The 19968-nt window shown below is 32.0% G+C and overlaps 1 protein-coding gene across 1 annotated transcript in view; it reads right to left on the reverse strand.

The window, feature by feature from the left end:
• LOC150104172 (glutamate receptor 1-like) overlaps positions 1–19968 on the reverse strand; it is a 509694-nt gene that overhangs the window by 30239 nt on the left and 459487 nt on the right. Inside the window, exons 11-13 of the mRNA XM_090396414.1 lie at positions 17542–17740; positions 12549–12793; positions 11814–11922 (exon numbers count right to left, since the gene is read on the reverse strand). Coding sequence (XP_090252540.1) covers positions 11814–11922; positions 12549–12793; positions 17542–17740 — 553 coding nt within the window. The remainder of the gene's footprint in view (positions 1–11813; positions 11923–12548; positions 12794–17541; positions 17741–19968) is intronic.

The raw sequence follows: 19968 nt of genomic DNA on the forward strand, positions 1-19968 counted from the left end.
ATAATTAAAGCAGTCATCAGACAGAATATAACTTCCTAATAGCTTTAGTTGTTTCGGCAAAAACATCGCCATATAGCAAAAGCTATCCAAGACAGTTTGAAAATCGGTAATTCGCAAGCACTATACACTATACGCAAGCACAATACTTGACCATGGGTTAAAATTGACTGGCAGTTTGCTGAGGGTGCATGAGATTATTATTTCCACAGTAGCAGAATAATATATCAGGCAAGATTCCCTGCATTACTGTTTTGGAGAAACACACGTAAACGTGTCACATCAGCTAAATGACAAAGTACACTTTCAAATATTATATTGCAGCGATTTGAAGTGCGTACTCTTCTTTTATGCTTTTTATGCTCAGGTACTGTTTTCAATCTACCTTGATCTCCGTATTAAAATTTTTAACTCTAGTAATGGGCAGGTAGAAATTTTTGAAATTGCTCCGATAACTTAGAATAGAAAAGAAGTTGTAGAAATTAAATATAGAGAAGGAACCCCGATTAATAAACAGAAAAACAACATTTGCAGATGTGAGGCAGTAAAATCAGGATTAACATGCAAAAGTATCCATGTCCGTTGATAAAATCTTCACGATTCAAATTAAAACAATAAATCGCATTTAAGAATTATATTCCTAATTATATATAAGACCTAACATAACACAAATGTGTAACTGATATATCTGAAATGACTGATGCCAATTAGAGTATTGTACACATAAAATTATAGTTTATTCTGTAGAATAACTAAAATAATTAAATAATAATGTTTTTCAAATAAAATGAATATAATGGATATTCTCTGCTTTTCCTATCACTGCGGATATGTAGTAAAAATTGTTGGTACTCGTACACTATTATCTTTAAGTGTTGTGGAATTTACCATTTATTCATTGTACAATATCGATAGTCAGCTAAGTAGTGAGGTCAACGATCGTTCACATAATAAATCTCCTAATGCATTTCAGTCATGACGGGCATGATTCGCATGTTAAAATTAAAAATATCATAAACGTCAGTCTTTGAGAATCTCATCTGTAAACGTCATATGCCTTATTTCCGGAACACGACAACACCATTGCAAATATATCGAACTCCAACAATGAAACACAGAACCACGGGTTACGTCGTTTCCGTTCTTCCTGAATATCATAATTCAGATCAAATGACCATAAGTGAACCTTCCCAATATCTTTCTTAATTTTTTTTTTATTATTATTTGATCTTCATGATTTGACCATCTATGAATACATGTATCACGCATATTTAGATTTGAAATTATGTTTCTGGTAACAAAAAATTATATAACAAATGCAAATAAATATATAAAATAAAAATTCCATGGCGTGTAAATACTCGTCATCATCACATTGTTTTTATTAGGTTCTAATTAGTCTTTTTTCCTCTCTAAAGTTTTGTTAGGATAATGTAAACAGTAGTTGCATTAAGAGTCCAATTAAGTTTCAATTAGCTACCATAACACTTCCTAACTACTTTATCTATGGATATAGCAAAGCAGTAGCACATAATTAAGCACTGTTCTTCAATGTGGCTAGCCGTGAAGATACTCTCAGCGAGGTCCTCGAGGGAGTTCTTCAGTCTGCTTTCATTTTTGCTTGTTCTAAGTAGCTTGCTTTTTATTTTTATTTTTTTATTTTTGTTCAAATATGGTTAAATTTTATCGTGCCTTCATAATTAGAAGTGTTTACAGAAACACTTCTATAAAAAGTCATGAAGTCACTAGAATACTGATTTACAAGTAATTTACAAACCACATCAACACTATGCAATATTTACATTCGGCATTAATAAATAAATCTCATTTGAACTTTTTTCAAACACTCTAGAAACGTACTTTTATAATATTGAATATCTTCACGCTATTTTGGTGAACTTCAATGGTAGTTTTTTTAACGAAGATGAAAAACTATCATTCAAGTCGAATTTTATCATAATTACTTGCTAAAGATTTATAAAAATTTAATTTAATTGTAGATAAACATAACCATATGATAAAAACAGATACTTTTAGCCGGATATTCAAATTAATGTTATAATCATCATTTGAGAATCTCCTCGTATCACGATTCACGAAAACGAAAAATGAAGAGAGAGAGAGAGAGAGAGAGAGAGAGAGAAAGAGAAAGATAGAGAATGAATTACGAAGATGCTCGTTTTTATAAAATTACCATCATATATACAAAATTAAACCTTTCATTTAAACATATTGGACAAAGTAAAGAAAATATATCCCGATCTTTGAAAATTACAGAAACTGGCGAATGAATCTCATATTAAAATCACATTTAAATTCAGTAACATCGTATTTTCATCCAAATAGGAATAATTTTCCATAGGGTAACTATTTAAAACAGGTGAGTCAATGTATTCAATGAATCAATTAATAATAATCATGTTGCTATTATTATTATTATTATTATTATTATTATTATTATTATTATTATTATTATTATTATTATTATTATACAGTCACCTCTACGGAGTCTGTATACTCATTGCTTGAGGTCCATTTTAAAAGCATCAAGCAACAATTGTCAACACCTGTATAATATCTGTCGTATTTTTCCTTAAAATCATTCATCGACAATTTACGTATAACAAATTCACGGATAACTAACTCTGGCAATTAGCTCTATTCATTCACCACTCTCCAAGTAAACTAAATAGTCCTCACTCCTTTCCTAACCACACTCTCACTCAATTTCCTTAGATGATCTCTAGTTTTCCTCACAATATTCATGTACTGAAATATTTCGTCCATATCAATCCTATAATCCCCCCCTGAGCAAGTTATATATCTCTATCATATCCCTCCTTATCCACCGATCAACTGGTTTATGTAACCCATAATTCCTCAATCTCTCCTCATATGGAGCATCACAGAGTCCTGCTACCATCTTAGTTACTCTCCTCTGAATCGCTCCACCACAGCCACATCTCCTAGAAACCCAGGCGACCAGATATCTGTGCAATAATCCAGATATGGCCTTGTCAAAGCCTGATCGAATGGAATAATAATTTCTTGCCATGCCAGGGTGTCCTTCAATAACCAGGTAATCCTTTGAGCTGTTTTAGCCTCTTGCAATATGCCCTCTGAATTTCAACTCCCTATCCACCAATACCCCCCAAATTCTTGGATTCCTCAAGTTCCTGGAGTACAGTCCCATCAATATGGTAACAGCTGGTAATCTTTTTACTCCAAAATGTATAACCTTAAACTTTGCCACATTAAATTGACATCCATTCTTTTTTGCTCAGTCTGCAAATCTATTCAAATCATCAAGTAACGTTTTCTTTGACTGTTGCTCTTACTAATTTTGCATCATCAAATTTATTCAGTTTTGATAATGCAAACTTAACTGGTTTGCATAGTTCCCCATACATCATTAATGAACAAATTAAATAGTAGTGGCCCAAATACACAGCCCGGTGAGACGCCACTAGTCACAGGCCTTCTATAGGGCTATGCACTTGTATCAATCACTATCTGGTATCTCTACATTAACCAATCTCTTATTCACACTGCCAAGTTCATGTCTGTACCCATTTGATGTAATTCATGTAGCAGGATTCCATGCGATACCCTATCAAACGCCTTTGTGAAGTCTAACAGTATCGTCGTGTAGCCAGTACCTTTATCCAACTCAGTTCTCATCCTATTATAGAAAGTAAGTTACTGAAGCCTTTACAAAACCATGCTTTCCCTATACAATATCCCATTCCTATCCATCCTTTCCTCAATATAGTCTTTAACTAACTAACTTTTCCAATACTTTGACCGCCATTCCTGAAATGTTAATTGATCTATAATTAGCTGCTTCGGTCTTGGAACCACCTTTATGCAATGTTATTTTATCTCCTTCCATTCCCTTGGGACTCTACCCGAGCTGGAACCTAGATTAAACAATCTAATAAAAGGAATTACCAATTTCCTAGCGCATTCTCGTAATACACGAACTGATATCCCGTCTCCAAGCCCATAGCTGTATTGACATCTAGAGTCTGTAATATCCAATGTACCTAGCCTTCCTCTATACTTCCTTCGCCATTAATCCGTGCAAGAGTGTATCATCACCTGGATGATACACTCTTGCAGAATGATTGCTCAATAATTCAACTGGTTCGTCTGCTTCAGTTACTTCCCTACTGTCCGCGTTTTTCAAATTCATTCTAAATGTAGTCTTTATTTATTTTGCTTGCCACATTTTGAAAGAACTCTTTCGGATTACTCTTTGCTCTCTGGGAAGTATTCTGTGAATCTCTTCCAATGCTTCTCTTTCATTTTAGTCCAGATTAATACTGTAACTCATTCATTTAATTCCTAGATTATTAATGTTCTTAATTCTTGTTATGCAGTTAGCTATTTCTTTCTTTAAACATCCCTTTACCATCACTCCCGCTATAACTACCATCATTGTTTGTTGTGTTCAAATGTTTAATATTAAATCGATAATTTCATAAAAACGTCATTTAGTTTTAACACATATTAAATATACAAAATTTATTTCAACTTTGAATTTAACGATCAGTCAATTTAAGAACTGTATTTAAATGAATGTTTCCCCTGGAGACTTTAATCTCGCACTATCATAATTTCACATAAAAAATATTTAAATAGATTTATTTATAAAAACTTTCGCGAAGACTAGCACATGTAAAAAATATAGGTTTTTATTCAAAAACCCCATTGTATTTCATCTATCGTTACATTGGCATAATCTGTGAGCTAGACCGGTAACTATCGAAACATGAATCATAAGAATGAGTGTCATGAAGCATGTGCTTACTAGCTCGTGTCTCGGTCGCAGCCGAGTTGAAATGATTACATTATTAGAATTCAAAAACGATTAAGTTTGAACTTACTGGAAAGAAAAATCTTTGTCTGGTTGCAAACAACTCTGTACCTGGCGTCAGTAGCATGTATTAAAATCCATGTATTAAGAGGTCCAGACTTGTCGGATTCCAAAAAAATATGATATAGTATTGATGTTCTTGGATTCTAATCAAAGAAGAGCTGCGAGTCTGTTCAAAACAGCAAAGATGACGTGAACAGACTACCCAGTAGACACCTGATAAGGGGAGAGGTGGTAATATATCCTTTGTAGATATTTTCCATGCTGGTGTGAAGGAGGTATATAGATTGAATTTGCAAAGAATTCTTGCTGTTGGGTCTTAGTTCTTTTGAGGTAGGGTATTGAAATTATTTTCATATCAGATTGTAATCTGGTAGCCGGATGATAATTATCAATAACTTTAAATGGGAATTTCGTTGTATTCATTACATATCAGATTGTTTTTAATTTTATTCTGTTCTCTTTCAAAAGGGAATCAGAAGAGCAGATTGTATGAGCTCTATTTGGGAGAATCTTGATTATGTGATGAATAAAACCTTTATTATTTTACATAAACTTTCATTTCAATCCACGAAATGTTTTTGCTTTTAAATTTTCCCAATAAATTTAATTTTGTGTCTCCTAACTTATAAATACCCTCATCATCATATATTTTTGAATTCATGCTTGAAAGTAATAATGTAGATTATTATGATAAAACTGCATAGTATGTTGTACTCAATATCAACAATAATGAATGTGTTTTTCCGAAAATAAGTTTCGCTTCGTACTATACATAAAATATTAAATGTATTTTGTAGGAAATCTTCTGACACAATTTAAATAAACATGCACGGATTTTATTTTTAATGGTTTTTAGATCACTGGTTTTACACTTTTGAAATATTGGGTTTAAAATATAATACTTCTATCGCATGACTTAATTAGTGTTCGAGGAAAGAGGTAGGTTGGTAAAGATGTTATAATGAGGTGGACTTAGTGTTCTGTGAACAGCAAATTCTGATTTTTTTTTCATTCAAGTAGCTTTTAATAGATAAATTTGGCGATCTTTTATCAACAAAAAAGCTAATTAAATGCAAACAAGGCATCCAATTTTCCATTATCCAAATACTGGAATAGTATGTAAACATCATATTTCAAAGGAGAGAGAGAGAGAGAGAGAGAGAGACTGAAGAACATCTCTTAAAATGAAACATTCGGAATGCAAGGAAAGTAAACAACAAGTAATCGATCAAAAAAAGTACTAGTATTTTAATCCTTGTGTACTCTCCCTTCACCAAAATTTCAATTATTTAAACTAATGAAGATTGGAGATGGAAACATATTTCAACTTCAAACATTTCGAGATACGAGTTTACAAAACTAAATATTATTAAATTATTATACATTTATTCTTCATTGAAATACTTAAATGCGGAAACTAAGAAATGTATTGACGGGGAACATTTCGCATACACATAATTTCTTATTACTTCAGATTTTTTTTATTGAATTCTACATGGTTTTAAGAATAGAAAACTCCTCATCTGAATTGTTAATGTCTGTAAACCAATGGTTCTTAATATGGGGTGTGTGCACCCCTGGGGATGCGAGAAAGCATTTCCAGGGTTGCGAGAGAAGTTTCTAAATTTTCGATGGAAACTACCGCCTGACCGCCTGTGAGAAACTAGCGAACGCTACTTCGACTTTTGGGACCCCCCACTCCTACCCTTCCTACCTTTGCTTCAGCGCATCGTACTTACCAGCACATGCAGTACAATAAAAAACTGGTTGATACGCGCACGTGTTCGCATACTCTGAGGACGAACGTTAACGAGGTGGTTTGACACAGAAACGAATACTAATTTTCTTTAATTTAATAAACAACAACAACATAGCCATTAAAAATTGAGATATTGTTTTGTATATATATGTAAATGTGTGTTTATTTTTCAATAAATAAATTATCTTGCAATAGATGTAATTTCCTAAATAAAGAAATAGAAACACATTTTTCAAGGGGGTGCGAGAACTTATTTTTAGATTCAAGGGGGGTGCCGATCACTAAAAAGGTTAAGACCCACTGCTATAAACCAACTATATCTTTGTAGACTGTGATTAGCAAGGTAGTGTCCTAAACTAATGTTTCTATTAATTAAATTAACTGGGAAAATAGGAATTGCACATTCAGAACTATAGCTCTGATAGAAATTACATATTTCAACTTCAAAGCAAGCGCTACGAACATTTTAGAGCTCACACCATATACAATGTTATTAAAAAAAAAGTTAAATCAAAATAATAATAAAAAATAACTTCTATAAACCTTGCTTTTATTGCTAAATCATATCTGTCAAAATTATTTGAAAGGTAATACAGATCCGATATGATAAAGGATACATTTTGGATAAATTTAATAACTAATGCAATTTATTAAGAAAAATAAGGATTTATTCTTAGGTAGTCTTTCTATTTAGAATAACGTAATTTTCGAAGAATTCAGTTGGAATTAAATCTAGAATTAACTCAACAATGTGGTCAGTCCTGTGAGCCTACTCACTGTCTGTCGAATTAATATATTCAACAGAAAACCCAAGGTGTCGCAGGATAAAGCTAATGCCCCAGCCATAAATGCCTAATAATTTCTTCCACAAAATTTGAACCTGCAATTTTTACGTGTGAAATGATATCCCCCCCCCTCGCTAGTCGCATTTAGAATGTTAATTGCAAACTAACACGACTCGTTTGGGATAGACAAAAATTCTACAGAACCTAGCATCAGTGGAGATTTAAAACTAACTACGGACAAATTTCTTAATGAACCTTTCCCATATCATTATCAAGAGGAATTTGAGATCATTAGGAATTCTTGTGAATGCATGCATCGATTTCAATGTATTTAGATGAGTATCTCCTTAAAGGTGTGTAATAAAATGAAAAGAGTCAAGTACAGTGAGTTCAGATTTATCTGTAAACATGGTTAGCAGAACTTATTTTTGGGACGTTTTCTTTTCACATCGCCCATCTTCTACGAGGAGGTAGGGTCTTCGGATTAGGGGTCACAGCATTCTAATGCAACCAGTATGCAACTCCACGGGTGCATCCCATAATGGTGAATGAAAAATCCTACTTTCCTCGAAAAAAGTCCTCCACCTCCGTATGAGACCAGTTAACTCACCTTTAATTTAACAGTCTTGATAACTTTTGAATTAAAGGTGAGTTAGCCGGTGAGGAATCGCTTCGGAATTCGAACATAGGTCTTTCCAATCCAAAAAGGCTTCGTCGACTGACCTACGAAGGCACAATTGTTTTCTTTTTTCTTCTTCATGTTTTTTAAAGGGCAGTAATGTTTAAATTATCCAACAGCTGCGATGACTAAAGACTACCTGGAAGATTTTTTGAAATATTTTTGTGTCTCTTGTACTTTACGCTGCAGTTTTACGGACTGCTTAAAATTAAACTGACAAAAAAAATAAATTAATCAAGTAGCACATAAAAGAAACATTGGTGAAGAAATTAATTATCACAAAAAAGGTCACACTAAACGCATTTTGTTTGAGAAGAAAAAAAAGAAACTTGCTAGCAATGGAAACGAAGATTTTAAGTTGTTCTGATTAGCAAGTATGCTGGAGGGAAGGTTGAGGGTAGAACTGAGGTAGAAGAAAAGAACAAAGAAAACAAAAAAATGCTCTGTAAGTGTGGAGTTGAACTGTGATCGATTTGAACTTTTTCTAATAATTGGTAGTAACTGACTGATATAAAATATTTAGAAAAGATTAGGAAAATTTTTGCTCTCAGTTGAAGAACGGTGTTAATGGATATATCTGTAAAATGTACAGCAGAAACTGTACGTCTCTGGGGTTGAGTAATGGCCGATCTGTCGGCTGGTGAGGGATGGGTCATTATTCAATGTTCTTGTTTTCAATATTGAGTCAAATATTATCAAAAATTTGACTCAATCAAATTTTTGATTGAGTCAAATTTTTATTTGACTCAATCAAATAAAAATTTGATTCTATCCTTTATTCAAAAGGATAGTAATATCTGAACGAAAAGTGAGCTAATTTTTTGAAATTAGCTCACTTTTCCCAAATTGCGGGGAAATTAGCCCAAATGAGCTAGTTCCCCGCAAACCAGAGACAGAGGTGACAAAGTAAGCTGTGTATTTAAGGGAATATATTGCTGAAATAAAAACAAGTGGAGGATATAATATAATGTATCTTCGACATACGAAAACATTACTCTCTCTCTCTCTCTCTCTCTCTCTCTCTCTCTCAAACTACTTGCAGACCACTCCGTATACATTTATTCAGTAGACAATTACACCAGTTAGTGTTTCCAGTGCACAACATTCCAGGGACTGTTTCTTGAAAATTTTCTAGGAAAGAAATCAAACAACAACAACAAAAATATTAATATGTCATTGTAGAATTACTTCCTTCCAGAGAATTGTTTGACTTCTTAGGAAAACTCCTTCCATATTTCGGTGGATTCAAGAGTCTTGCACTTTGTTCGCTATTTTTGAATTAGATCATCAAATATGCATACAAATATAACAAACAGTAAGTGAAACCTAATAACGTATTAGTGTACGGGGTTGGTTTCATGACTGAAAGTGACGCAATATCTTACAGGATATTTCTTCAACCGAGACTAGTCGTAAATCATACAACAAGAAGCTTCTGCCATTATGGAGGAAGAGTTGTCCTCTGTATTTCTTGTTTCGAAAAGTTAAAGATATCTAAACATATTTAATAATATTTAAATTTTTTCAGTTGTGATATGTCCGACAAAAAATCAGAGTCCCTTAAAAAGGACTTTTCAATTGCAAGTGCATTAGCCGGTCTCAAACACTTCGTTAGAAGTGTTTGAGACCTGCTAATCTATTATTAGAGTGGCTCAGAAAGCCACGATAGTGTCCTTTGGATCAAAACATCGAAGTCTAAATCCAGTACAATAGTTGAAGAACTTTTCTAGGCTTTTCAGCCTGACGTTCAGTTATCCTATTTCATAAGGTGGAAGGGGTTTTATCCTCAGAAAGTAAACCTGATTCCATTTTTACTCTTGCAAGAAAAATCGACAAGAAGAATACAGCAATTAATGGACATAATACACTGGCCTTATAGCCTTAATAACTTCGGTCCTCATACACACCTAACCAAGCCTGCCTCATATGGAGGTACCAAGTGTCTGCTCTTAGTACATGCCCTAAGAATTCTATTTTTCTCTTTTTTTAGAAAACGTCTCTTTTTGTTTGTAATCTATTCTGCCTCCAGTTAATCCTCATTAATCTTCTTAGTAACCACATCTCAAAATCATTAGTAATTTAGTTGCTTTTATATTCCAACAGTGCATGTTCCTGAGGTATACATTGAAGTGGAATAAACATGGAAAATCATCAGTCGCATTCTTGTGTTTATTTTGACATTTCTGTTAGTATTTTATTCATGTTAGAATAGGTCGTTATGTCTATTTATATTATTCTTTTTTATTTTTTATTCTTCTCAATCATATTTTCCATTTTGCTCCTAATTTTTATGATAAATATTTCAAATTAGAATTGTTAATAATAAAACATATTTCTATAATCACTGTTCATCCTTTCAGTCTATCTACAGTACTTGTTCTATCGGATGGAGTTTTGAAATTAGGTATCGCTTTAATGTGTGATTATGATTGTTTTTGTTTTCTGAGTATTTAATTTTAGACCAAATCCGTTCTCTAGCATTATTTCCTATTCTTTACAGATCCTCTTCATTCTCGGTGATTATTACTGCGTCATTATGCATTTCATAAGTTATTTATCTCTTCTTCCAAATGAGTTAGATATCTTTATGTTTCTCTTTCTTACACGATCCTTTTTCCCCTCAAGGGATGAAACTGGAAATAATATACCCATGTCAGATTTGTATCATTTCTAATCTTACAGGAACTAAGTTTTATTAAAATTAATGAAATATCATCTGAACTTATTCTCTTTTCTAACTTTTTTATACTATTATATTCATTTGTTCAAACCTGGTTCTGCCTACATCCGTAAGCTAGTCTCTATAAGTACACAAACAGGATTCATAATTTCTTTATGCATGACATCTTATTAATAGTGAAAGTGTTATACAGTTAATGATCAGAGAGTACGTAGTCTGTAGAGTGCAATATAATGCATAACACTGAAAGTAACTAGACCGTAATAAATAATAATAATAATAATAATAATAATAATAATAATAATAATAAAAACTTTGATTCTGTGAGATTGCTTTTCATGGCCCTTCAATTCTTACTTGTATCTTCATGTTAATGTGTTTATGTAAGTTTTCCATGATAAACTGTTCTAATAAGCACATTTTTATATTTTTGTACAATCATAAACTCCTTATTTCCAATTATTAACATTTCGTTGAAGCATGTGTTTACTGTATATTGTCTGGAAGCCTAAGACTTGTACAGTTTCGTTAATTTCAATTGCATTTAATTCTTTACCATCTAGCATTAGTTTGACTTTTAGCGATTTTTATAAATGAAAATACCTGAAAATAGATTTGGAAATCAATCGATCTGATCTCATATTGAGTATTTGAGAAAACGATTTTTAATACTCGAAACCCTAACGATTCCAATAATTTTATATTTTCAGCGAAATGTTTGTTCTAATATACACAATGAATAAGTGGTGCTACAATATTGATTATGTAAACAGTATCAGTTGTTATCGATAGGTAATATGAACTGCATCTCTGATATTGCTTTCCAATTGGTAAACATGGCATTCGAACAAAGTATGACAAAAATGAGATTTCAGAAATCGATTCAGAAAGCTGTTTGTCCTTGAGGAATGATCTAAGAAGTTGGATATGCTTCGGAACTTGTGAGAAAAATTAAATAATAATTTTACTCACAAGGACATATTGAATCATTATATATATATTACAATGTGAAGTTGATTAAAATAACTCACCTTACTATCACCATTCCGACATTCACTCCTGTCGTACCACCATTTATTTTCTAACCTAGCTAGATCGCCTTTCTCTTTCATAGAAAGGACTGCTAAATTAAGAAGATCCCTTTAAGAAACAAGAAAAAGAACAGAACTTTTATTAAAAATAATTCATATAATAAAATAACTTTTTTATATATAATTATAAATGTTATATATGTTTATTCCACTAACCAGCTCAAAGGAATTAATTATAAAGTAATGTATAATAAGCACACCTTAATATTTCTAATATAATAAAGCAGAAATTGTGAACAATCAATTTTTCACTGTATGGATTTTATGAAATGAGTTAATAAGTTTGCGATAGATTTTCTCTCTTTTTTCTGTTTTTGAGAGCAGTAAAACGTGGCTAAAATAAAAATTTCCAATAAAACTGTTTTTTATTTCATCAACATTAAAAATTTCCAGTAAAACTAAAATAGAAGAAATCAGTTGCTAATGGTTGATCTACACGAACTAATTGCATAATGAATTGGACAGGCAACACCATTCCATTGTTGCCTGTTCATAATCCATTTATTGCAGATGATCATGTTTGCTCTACCAAACCACTATTTACAGCATTGTTCACTATAAATATAATTTTTAATGAATATTGTAAGAAACAATAACGAAGTGCATTTAAGAAATATTTTTACTGTGAGTTTGAAAGCAACACTAAATAATCTTATCATATTACCTCTTTATTACCTTATATTGGATCCTAAAGGAGTGGCTACACCGTATCCTTTAGCATCGAGGTTCCTTCCTACTTTCATCGTATCACAAGGCTGCCTTTCATTAATATAATCGTTTTTTGTTGATTCAATAAGAAAGGCATATTTTCCTTTGGACTCTCTTACCCTGCGTATTCCATCTTCATACGAAGCTACGAATACGTGTTTTCTTGAATTCATAAACTCCCACATTCGAGCATAGACGGTAATTTTAGATCTCTACAAAAGCAGAATGCATGTTTTAATTATATAAAACTCTATTACAAATACAACTGAATATTATGTAAAAATTTAATATTCAAATATACTATTTAATTAACAGAAATAAATAATCTATTAAAAATTAGTCAAGCTTTTTTATTTGGTCAATTATTCAAAATGAATATTACATGCGACATTGTTTAGATTTATTAACACTTTGATATCAAGTGCACTGTAGGAATGCATCCTGGCGCTTTTTTTATATTACTGTGAATGAAGCCACGAGCTGAGAACGAGGATCTCAGGTCGGATGCGAAGTAGGACATCATGACCATTGTTACTGTGAAGGTACCTGAAATATGTTGGCTTTTCTTCTATATTTATAGAGTGCTAATTTATTTAATATATGATATTCATCTATTTGAATATATTTTTACATATAAATCAACTATCAATTAATGCGATTACAAAATAACTTCGAGTACAACTTTAAAATGAACTAAACATCAATTAATAGAAATATATTTTGAGAGTTTTAGATCATTTGAGACTGTGCTGCCAATTTAAATGACCTGGATCGTTTGAATACCAAGCGAATGCCTTTCACAACTGTTTTACTCTAATTCCACATTACTCTGTCTCAGATTACATTCACAGTGTATACCTAGCAACACGCTTACGTAAGAGAGTCGGACATTACACACAATAACCATTCTATAGCTATACGAGACTTGCAGTATACTAGAGTAAATTAGTTTCCTGGTTATATAATGAATGGTTGTAATCTGAGAATGCTTTCGAAGGTATTAGAATTAAGACAATAGCGAACGGTTCGTGACAATATCCCAAGTATGTTCTGTAGTGTATGGAAATTTCATGCGTGATCATTAACTGACTTAAGAACTGATAAAATTCGAACTCTTGAGATATTTTGTTACCATTAGCAACGAGCTGATCTATCTTGGTTACCTAATAGTGAGTGTTAAATTATACAGAATATCCAAAGGTAGATGGACACTTCAAAAGTTCATTCGAGTTTCGTGCAAAATGATTCTGGTGTTATTATGTTTCTTTCATTCTTTTGATGATTATGAAACGAAAGCTGAAGTCGAGATGTTAATCATGGACTAGTAAAAAATTAAACTCCAATAGATAATGTGTCTGTGACAATTGTTTTCAAACACAGGAGCAACTATGGAAAATGAAACATTAGGTAATGAAGAATGTAATTATCAAATTTAACAATTATGTATACAAACCCCGCATAAAACAAACAAAATTTTGTGTGTGTGTGTGCAATTAATATCTTTACTTTGTGATCATATAATTGACGATTTTGAACTGTTCACTCTTAAATACACATTAGGTACTTGCACGTTATTCCCATATGTAAAGCCTATATAAAAGAGAGATGCTAAAATGCTTTATTAATTATGCATTCTAATTATATAATATAAATGTCTTCCTATTCTTCATTTGAAAATAAAGTGGTTTGTTTTATCACTTGGTTGGCTGAGTAGATAGCACACCCACTCTGCAAACAACAGGTTGTGTGTTCGAGTACACACTGTAAAGTATGGGTGTTTGTAAAACAACTCTGGACGAGCATGTATAGCTTCTTGAGTTCATAAGGCTCGTCTTTTTAAAAATGAAAAATATAAAGATAAATTGAAGTAATAAAAACCGAATGGTTTCAAGCAATCCAAGTTGCATTAATTCCAGAGAGAGAATACTATTTTCGAAGAAAGTACTGTGCAATTTCAAAATTTCTATAAATTCTGGTTAACACAATCGGAATGGAAAAGTATATCTGCAATTTGCAACAGCATATCTCTGGTAAATATATTGACGTACATTTTTAATTTAAAAAGGTGTATAATTTATATATTAATATAATATTATTATTTTTATTTGTCTTAATTATATTTTATAAATTCTATTATATATTATATAATGTATTATATATTATATGATATATTAATATACGAGTAATATATAATTAATATTATATATTAATAATAGATGCTTTTTAGAGTGATATATACATATTGTTTAATATAACCATTTTGATCCAAATGTGCATTACGTGTCATGAATTTTCAAATGTCCTTCAACGCAGTAGGCTGAAAACAACGACATGCATTATTAATCAGCCTTGTCTATTGAGAGGAAAGTACTTAATAAAGAAAAGATGCATGCCTCTCCTCGCCTGTTGGTGCGACTTAAACATCCTGTTTAGAACGAGATAAATCACTTCTTCTAACTAGGTGAATTGTGGAATGATGTGTTGGGGTTTCGTTTCTATGACTGTATTAAAAGCTTGCACTCAACATTTCCAAGTAGCGGTTCGGGTTGGAATGAAATCAGGGAAGTCTGTATGTCGACATTTAATTAAGTAGTCTGATGAACGACACTTGGTTATATTAACGTGCTAAGGAAAATTCGCTTTTACCATCACTTGGGAAGTGAGGAAACTTCTTAAAGAAGCGAATCCACCAGTTTAAGAAGTCGATAACCTTACATATAAACTTTGATGACTAGGGCTTGAAATTTCAGCAAAATCTCCGAATACAACACACTACGTAAAATCTATTACTATTTAAAAACACATATGCACTTCTGAATTCAAAAGGCAAAATAATTTTCCAAAAATAAAAGATATATTAAAGTATATGGCTGAAAGAATATTAAACTGTCCCAATACTAAAAAATTGCTTTTTATTTATTCTTATTTGTTTATTTATTTTGCGGGATTAAACAACTGAGTTTTCATAAGTAAAAGCGCTAAGTTTCTTATGAATAAGGCTGACTCACTATCAATTCCAATTTATGATAATTATTGTTAAATTGTTCATTTGACCGACAACTTGGTACAATGGAATTCCGTAAACGACTGATGTCGTATAGCAATTAAAAACGATTTTCAAAGAAATTGGGTTTTCAAAGAAATTGGGTTGTTTTACAACGGATACCTTTTCATTTCTTTGAAATGAGTGCATCATCCCTTGAAATACGATATTTTATTTTATTTCATATCCCCCCCCACGAAAAAAAGTCAAAAATATAAAAAGGCAGAAAAAGCTTTTCGCCCACAATAAGAATAACGATTGTTGGATTTGAATAAAAAGCGATTAACAGCTCATGTTAATACAGTATTACAGCTTTCTATATGAGGAATGATAAGCGCTGTTGTTTCTAATAATTTTTGTCTGTAAATTGCATGTATTCTCCTGTATGGTTTTTCTAGTTTCCGAAAGGAAGAACCCTGCCACCTCCGTATGATACAAGCTAACATTAATCAGGACCTTTTAGCTGAAAGTGAGTTATCCAGTATCATACGGATGTGGCAGGGTTCTTTCTTTCGGAAACTCGGGTTCTTCGTCCTGAAACTAGAAAAAACCATTCACGAGAATATATGCAGTTTACACACAAAAATACATTACAACAGATTTTTTTTTTATATTGGTTTCATTAGATTATGCTTTACCTTCCCATGTGAGCAGCCATTAGACCATCACCATACGCTAAATAAATAAGTACAGAACATGAATACATAAATATCCTTTAAAGGAACTGTGATTTAAGTGGCAGATAATTTACACCACCCACTGTGAGACTACAATACTCTTCACTGCGCACTGAAGAGTTCAAAATCATGCAAAGCTTCGGATTTCTTGCAAACACGCTAGAACTTGAGTTTGTTAAGTTTCAAAAGATTGTGAGCAGTCGTTTGCAGGAATGCCATTGAGTTTTGCTCAGAAATCTCCCCGAACCACGGCATGGCTTGAAGTTGTTTTGACATCATATACTAAGAACCAGTTGATCAAATTACCTCACGCAGTTCATATAGGCCTTTGTAACATATGTGATGCTACAATGCAAGCTCAAAAGTTGCAATTACATAAATAAGGATTCAAATGATAATACGTTAATAGTCGTCATTTCTTAAATTCAAATAGATTCATTCGAATCTGTTTCACAAAGAGAACCACATTTTTAAGGGTTTTTTTTAAATAAGATAATTGCAAGCCTCCATAGCCCAGTTGGTTTGGAACGAGCTCTTTGGTTGGAAAGACCCGGGTTCGAATTCTATTTATGACGTGAGCATCCTTTATCAGGTGTTTTCAATGAATTGGTGAATCAGCTGGTCTCATACGAGGTAGAAGGTTTTTCGTCCCCAAAAAAGGCAAACCGGATGGAAGAACACACGCAATATTCAGGGATAGGATGATTCTGGGATAAGGATTAACTATCCATTTATTCATTTTATCCATTTTGGAGTTTCGATGGAAGCTCCAAAATGGATAAAATGGACTCGATAAGGTAAAACTCTCTCGATCGCTCCAAAAAGTTCAGCATCATGAATAGAAAACTTCAGTGAAAAGTCAATGAAATGTGTGTGGTTTTTTAATTATTTTATTTGAAAATAATCATAATCTCAAAGGCTTCTCTGACAGTTTTTTTTTTTCATGGGGACAGGCATATACTATATTTTGAATAGTCATTAGTTATTTGTTACCATTTACAAAAGCAACAACTTCGAAAAACAGGAAATGAATTAACAATGCTTTAATAGGATGTTTATAATAGATCATTTGATAAGGACAAAATCAATTAATTGTTGCCTTACAAACAATATCAAAACTGAACTCTGGTAAATTTAATTAGTTTTACTTGTAATAAAAATTTTAATAAAAACTTTTTTTCTTTATCATTTTAAGCATACATTTTTCCTGTTTCTTCTAAAATGAACTAAAATAACTTACCCTAAAAAATTCTTGCGTGGAAGAGTACATTAAAGTTCCGTACTCGACTTCGGTTTGCTTGGCTAAGTCATCAGCTGAGTTTATGGGAGTCACCATCCTCTCAACCGTTAAGAAGGCAGCAAGATTGGCAGTGTACGATGAGATAATGATCAGAGTAAAGAACCACCAAACGCTACCCACTATACGACCCGATATTGATCTGTGGCATGAGATAATAATCACGTTATTGCTTTCACGGCCACAAAAAATAACTTCTTTATTGATTTGTGCATTTTTTAAAATTTCCTATCTCGTGTATATTAAATTTTTTAAAATTCATAAACTGATGAATTTTTATTTAATTTTTTTTCCATAATTTTATTTTTGTTCCATTATTTGAGATCATCAATATTAATTTATAAAAAATAATTTAATTTAATTTTTAAAAGGATCATGAGTATCATTTGATTACATTATATTATATTATAGCAATATATATTATATTGCTATACTGTAACAATATATTAAGCAGATAACAATCAATTATACAATAAATAAAAGAAAATATGAAAAGTGCTATATAAAAATTAATACATTACTAATCACCTTAATAATATTATTATTGTTGTTGATCTCTTATTAAATATAGATGCAATGTTTATAGATATTGTTTATAAAAATGAATAATATTTTATATTATGCATTTTTATTACATTAAACAGTAATCACTGTTTAATGAATTTGATTAATTTTGTTGAGAGTTTTACTATTACGAAATTTAAACCATGCTACATTTGATCGACATGTGATTAAAAATACATTACAAACAATGGTAAAGAGAGCATTCATACTAAGTCGGTTTCAATGATGTTCTTTTCGTTCATTCAAATATGGCAGTATTTTTCCTCCTGGAAACTAGTTTTCTTTATTCCATTAAACAGACAAACCGGCCAGAAAAACACACAGTTAATAGTCACAGTGCTATGCGAATAGTACTGTGACTATTAACTGTGAATAAGAATAAGAATCACAGAATAAGCCAAGTGATATGGCCACTGGTCTAGAATGCAAGAGGAAGCCTGTATTTTTACTTTGTGCACCATTCTTATGCCCTCCATCCCCAACCGGCGAAGCACCATGTATTAAATATGCTAAAAGCATCAGCAAATGAGGACAAGCCAAATTAAATATCAGAACCTGGACTGGGATGTTTTCTACATGGAGATTCAGGTTCTGAAATTTAATTTGCAATTAACAATTTGTTATCAATAAAAATAAAAAAGTAGTGTTAGCGTTTCACGCTATGCTGAAATTGATGTGTGTGTGTGTGTGTGTGTGTGTGTGTGTGTGTGTGTGTGTGTGTGTGTGTGTGTGTGTGTGTGTGTGTGTGTGTGTGTGTGTGTGTGTGTGTGTGTGTGTGTGTGTGTGTGAAAAAGAGAGAGGGGGAGGAATTATGAGCATGGACGATGGCCAAGAGAACATGGTTCAAGTATTCAAATACCGGATACTCCTGGTGATCAACAAGAATGTATGAATATGTAGCAAACGTGATCTCACTCAAAGGCAGCATCCTTTACGTGACCTAGTACAGTGCTTCCCAAACTTCTGGATGTCAGGGTCCCCTTTTGAAAAATTAAAATATTTCACGGCCCCCTTGAAAAAAAATCTTAATATAGATATATATTATTATAATATTTTTATATGTATATTAAATACAAAACATACACAGCGAATATTGCAAAAATCAAATGCAAATATTACATTTTTATCATCTTACATACACATTTGACATGGGAACATTATCTCATTTTTTATATAGATAGATATATTGTTATTGTACATTTGCAGTACAAGCACATGAAACGTAAACCGATTAGTAATAAAGAAAGAATTAAAAACTTAAAAGTATAATAATAATTTAATGTGATGGATGTGTTTCAATACTGCTTCACAAAAAAGTCAATATCAGGTGAAATATATGAAACTGCAATTTTTAGATTTCTGTCTTGAAATGAAACTTATATGGATAAGCATATATTTACTAATATTCATTAAGTGAAATACGCAGGAAGCAAAATTTGTGATCCCGCACCAATGTGTGATTTTTTTAGATTAAAATATAAAAAATAAAAAAAAGAAATAATAGAAATTAAATACATTTCTTTTAAGATAAAAAATCTATTTAGTCTTAAAACATTTTAAATTTGTTTTCATTATTTCACGCTCCCCCTTTAACAAAACCTACGTCCCCCAAGGGGGCCGCGGCCCACAGTTTGGGAAGCGTTGACCTAGTATACTACAAGATACATTAGACTCTTTCAATAAATGAATAGCTTAACAGTACAATTAACGTTGGAATGTTCGAAGCTCATACTTAATGTCATATGAAAATTCACTTCGGCAGATTATGAAGAAAAATATTTTCTGGCACTTGATTCTTATGCCAAA

This window comes from Typopeltis vanoorti, chromosome 8 (genome assembly GCF_054136105.1).
Source record: "Typopeltis vanoorti isolate ZY-2024b chromosome 8, IOZ_Tvanoo_1.0, whole genome shotgun sequence".
NCBI classification, from domain to species: Eukaryota; Metazoa; Arthropoda; class Arachnida; order Uropygi; family Thelyphonidae; genus Typopeltis; species Typopeltis vanoorti.